The sequence below is a fragment of the Papaver somniferum genome, chromosome 6 (genome assembly GCF_003573695.1).
Source record: "Papaver somniferum cultivar HN1 chromosome 6, ASM357369v1, whole genome shotgun sequence".
In the NCBI taxonomy this organism is placed as follows: domain Eukaryota; kingdom Viridiplantae; phylum Streptophyta; class Magnoliopsida; order Ranunculales; family Papaveraceae; genus Papaver; species Papaver somniferum.
Window position 1 is genome coordinate 3,612,671 of NC_039363.1, and position 3,850 is coordinate 3,616,520.

The 3,850-nt window shown below is 35.4% G+C and overlaps 1 protein-coding gene and 1 non-coding gene across 2 annotated transcripts; one reads left to right on the top strand and one right to left on the bottom strand.

Moving 5' to 3' along the window:
• Positions 1 to 276: 276 nt before the first annotated feature.
• Positions 277 to 349, top strand: TRNAF-GAA. The gene has a single exon. It is a non-coding gene; the product is annotated as a tRNA-Phe (tRNA).
• A 194-nt stretch (positions 350 to 543) lies between these two features.
• Positions 544 to 1,368, bottom strand: LOC113290340 (protein MIZU-KUSSEI 1-like). The gene has a single exon (XM_026539950.1). It carries the CDS (start codon positions 1,366 to 1,368, stop codon positions 544 to 546), a length of 825 nt encoding a protein of 274 aa, XP_026395735.1.
• Between the last annotated feature and the right edge of the window lie 2,482 nt (positions 1,369 to 3,850).

Consider the following 3,850-nt stretch of genomic DNA (forward strand, 5'->3'; position numbering starts at 1 on the left):
GCATATTTCCATATAAAATTTGTTTTTATAACTTTTCACGACTCTACAAATGTCTGCAAGACATTAGACAACTCTGCATAACTTCGCAAAACTTTGCTCAATTGTGCATAATTTTCGCAAAGTTATTAATTTTTATGACTCTTTTTAAATCTCTACAAAAATCTACAAATGTATTTATTGAGTAAATCCTGATTTTCCTGGTTAATAAATAACATTAACTAGGCATGGCTTCATTCAAACTATGATTACTTTGGCTAATTCTCCTAAAAACTCACCGCGGGGATAGCTCAGTTGGGAGAGCGTCAGACTGAAGATCTGAAGGTCGCGTGTTCGATCCACGCTCACCGCAATTTTTTTTTTTTTTTTCTCGTTTCAAGCTCACGGAATTACATATTTTTATTATCATTTTAGTTTCCACCACTGATGATAAATAGCCTCAAAGCTTCCGGAAATGGTAGAAAAATGACACACTTGTACTAAAAATAACATATTGCTCTAAATGACAGTTCAATGTTAAAAACTTAAAAATAACAATAATAATCATCATCTTGTTCGAATAAAAAAGATACTGAGTTGTTGACTATTACTTCCATCTCTGTTGATCAAATGAAAGGATTCTGATTTTTCAGAACCACATACTCTTTCAAAACTTGCCCGTAAGTACAGAAGGTCATCATGGTTATATTGGTTGCCTTTGCCCTCCTTATCATAAATAGAGCTTTTCAACGTTTTCCCATTTATAATCCCCACACCCTCATCAACATTCCGCATCAAACTAAGTACTTTCTTATCAGCTTGTGTTGGTACGCGTTTCATCGCGGAACCAACTTTCCTCCCGTTACAATACATAGTCCACACTGGCACAGACAAGATATAGGAAAAAGATGAATGCCGTGATTCGGTGCTGCACTCTAGTGCAATTCTTAGTAACCCACTTCTCATTTCTTTCGCCAGAATAGCTGTAGGGATGGCAAGTTCAAGAAGAAGGGTTGGAATATTAGAGTTAGGATTTGATTGAATACATAAATTAACTTTTCCATGGCGGTATGCATAGATTGTACCAGTTGAAACGTTATTGATCCTTGTGGTGGAAATTTCGATGTTAGTATTGGTTTTGGTAATGAAGGGAGTTGACACTGAACGACTTCGACTTGGTTGTAAATAATGGAGGTATGACTTGTTGTTGTAGTAATAGTCTCCTCTTCGTTTTTCGAGTTGTTGATCGTTAGAGTAGTTTCTATTGCAACTTGGAATGATAAACCACAAAACTGATCGGAGAAGACTCCATGAACGAACTCGATTATGACAATCAACTGATGTGACACCGTCCACAATGTGTACTCCACCACCAGTTCTAGTTACTGCCATGGAGTGTACGTGTGTGTACTCTCAGGAGCAAGAAGAATTAATGTTAGAATGAGAAAGGAAAGAAATTAGTATATGATTCGTATGATGAAGATGAAAGGTCCATATATATAGTTCACTAATCACTAGTTTACTGTGCCATTAAAGGCTAAGATTTCTTAACAGAACAAGAAATAAACAACAAGTTGAGTGACAAAATGATGAAAAAGTGTACATAAATTGAGTGGGATTCATTTCATTCGTAGGGACAAAGACAAACCATTATTTAACACAAACTTGAATTAATTGATCATCAAAATAGTGAAAGACAACAATAGTTCCAAACTATTGCGCGTGGCCGTCTCACCGGCTTTTATGATATTCTTTGTTCTGATTAAAGCATGTCATATATCACATCATCAGATTATTGTCAGCCATAAACCCTGGATTAACCGGAGTTTAGAGTTACTACAACTCAGGAATTCAAGGTGCAAGCTCTTAAATTACACATGTAAGGCTTTTCTTCTCTAGCAACAAAAGTTCCGGTGCCAGAGATTTCTGATTCTCTCTTGGTCCACCCATTTCAATGATTAAGTAATTAAGAACTAATCTCTCTTATTCCAATGATTAACATAGTTTGTTTTATATTTTGTTAACTGAAAGTAACGGTGTCTATTTATGTAAAAAGTATGCGGAACCGTTTATACCGGACAATATGTTAATACCCTGTTGGAGATATTCTATAGTGACGAGTCTTTGGAAAAGGAATCAGAATCGTGGAGAGGGAGGCAAAAAGGGGAAAGACGAACTGTAAAGTAAAGTACCAGATGCTTCTAATAAATAAACAAGATTAATGTTTTGGACTGTGGACGCACACATGACACTGTCAAAGAACGACATTTTGTCATTGAGGTTTTTGACGCAAGTTTACAAGGTAAATATAAGGTAGGGGTGGACATGTTTGAGATATAGGTGTTTGTGAATTTTGAACTCGATCGACATTAATGTCAGTACTATACTTCAGGGACATCTGTTTGGTTACAGTACACCTATATATAGTATCATTTCCAAAATGTTTAATTTGGGATTACCATCTGGTCTAAATCTAATCAATGTTTCATGATTCTCATCTCATCAGTGTCAATGTTAAACTTTGGCGATGCATCTAGTGATGATATTGCATCCTATGGAAGCCTTGGATGAGATCATTGAGATGAGAGACAAAATCAATGGCATGGTACGTAGAAGTGTTGGAACTTTAGAAGCTAAGCTAGCCTGGTGGTTATTGATTCCATTCATTCACCCCCCAACTTGCTAAATTGTAGCCAGCTTATTTTGGATTCTACCTATTCTTGAAAAGGTTACTTTTATCAAGTATTTTATCTGACATTTCCAAACCGCAAAAGAGAAAGGGAAGAATTATTTTGGAAAACTAGATTTCTCTTTTTTTTTTTTTTCCTTTTCCCTTTTTTCACATGCTAAAAGGGAGTGTACCCCTTGCAGAAATTAACAACATTTTTTTTTTGGTATAAAATGATATAACACTAAAATCTTTTGGCGACGTGGTGTCTTTTAGATTTTTCGTTTCTAGAATTATAATTTGCATTTATTTGAACTGATTTCTTGCTCAAGAGAAGAGGCCTGTATGCAAATACACCATATTAGGGTTCAAGTTAGTTCATGTCATTGGGTCCTCACTCAAGAACGCAAACTCTCAATAATTTTAGAATTTTATCTCATTAGGAATACTGAGTAGAATTTTAGTTCACTTACTTGTCTGGTTGCCATAATCGTTAGTCGCATCTAATACCAACAAAAGTTGTACGAATTAACACAAAGCCGAAAGGAACAGTACCCAAAAGTTAATTAAGCACTAAACAAATTATTAATCAATCAGCTAGTAATAATTATACGCAGTATTGATTAATATGTGTGCGTATCCTGGTAGGCAAACTTTACATCCGTGCAGTAGAAAACACAAATGCTTACACGGCCTACATATGCTTGATAGAGATACTGTTTCTTTGTTGATTAGTGAGACGACAGAGAGAATCAGCTACAGGCTGCACACAGCTCAACTCTGTAAAAAAAAGGATATCATAAAGCCGGAATTTTAGTTAGTCAGAAAGCACTACATATGGTCACTTAAAAGCTCACTGTTGGACAAACAAAAGCAATAATTATGATGATATAATTATGTGCTCACATGCACATTCTCATAATTAATTGGCAGTTTATCTCTCTTACGGTGTTTTCCTTTTGATGACTGGTTATACTAATTTTGAATAATCAGTGCGGGAACATGATTTCGTGTTCACAATAATGTGGCATTTTACCTTGGTGCTTGGTCTGGTTTTAAGATTCTTCCATTTATGTGAAATTAAGATATCGGGACAAGAGATTCCACCCTTAATCCACTTGCGGAACATTTTGCCTACCAAACTTCATGCTTTAAAGGGTTAAAGATTTGATGCTCACATGAAAATTTGCGTCATTTAATTACAAA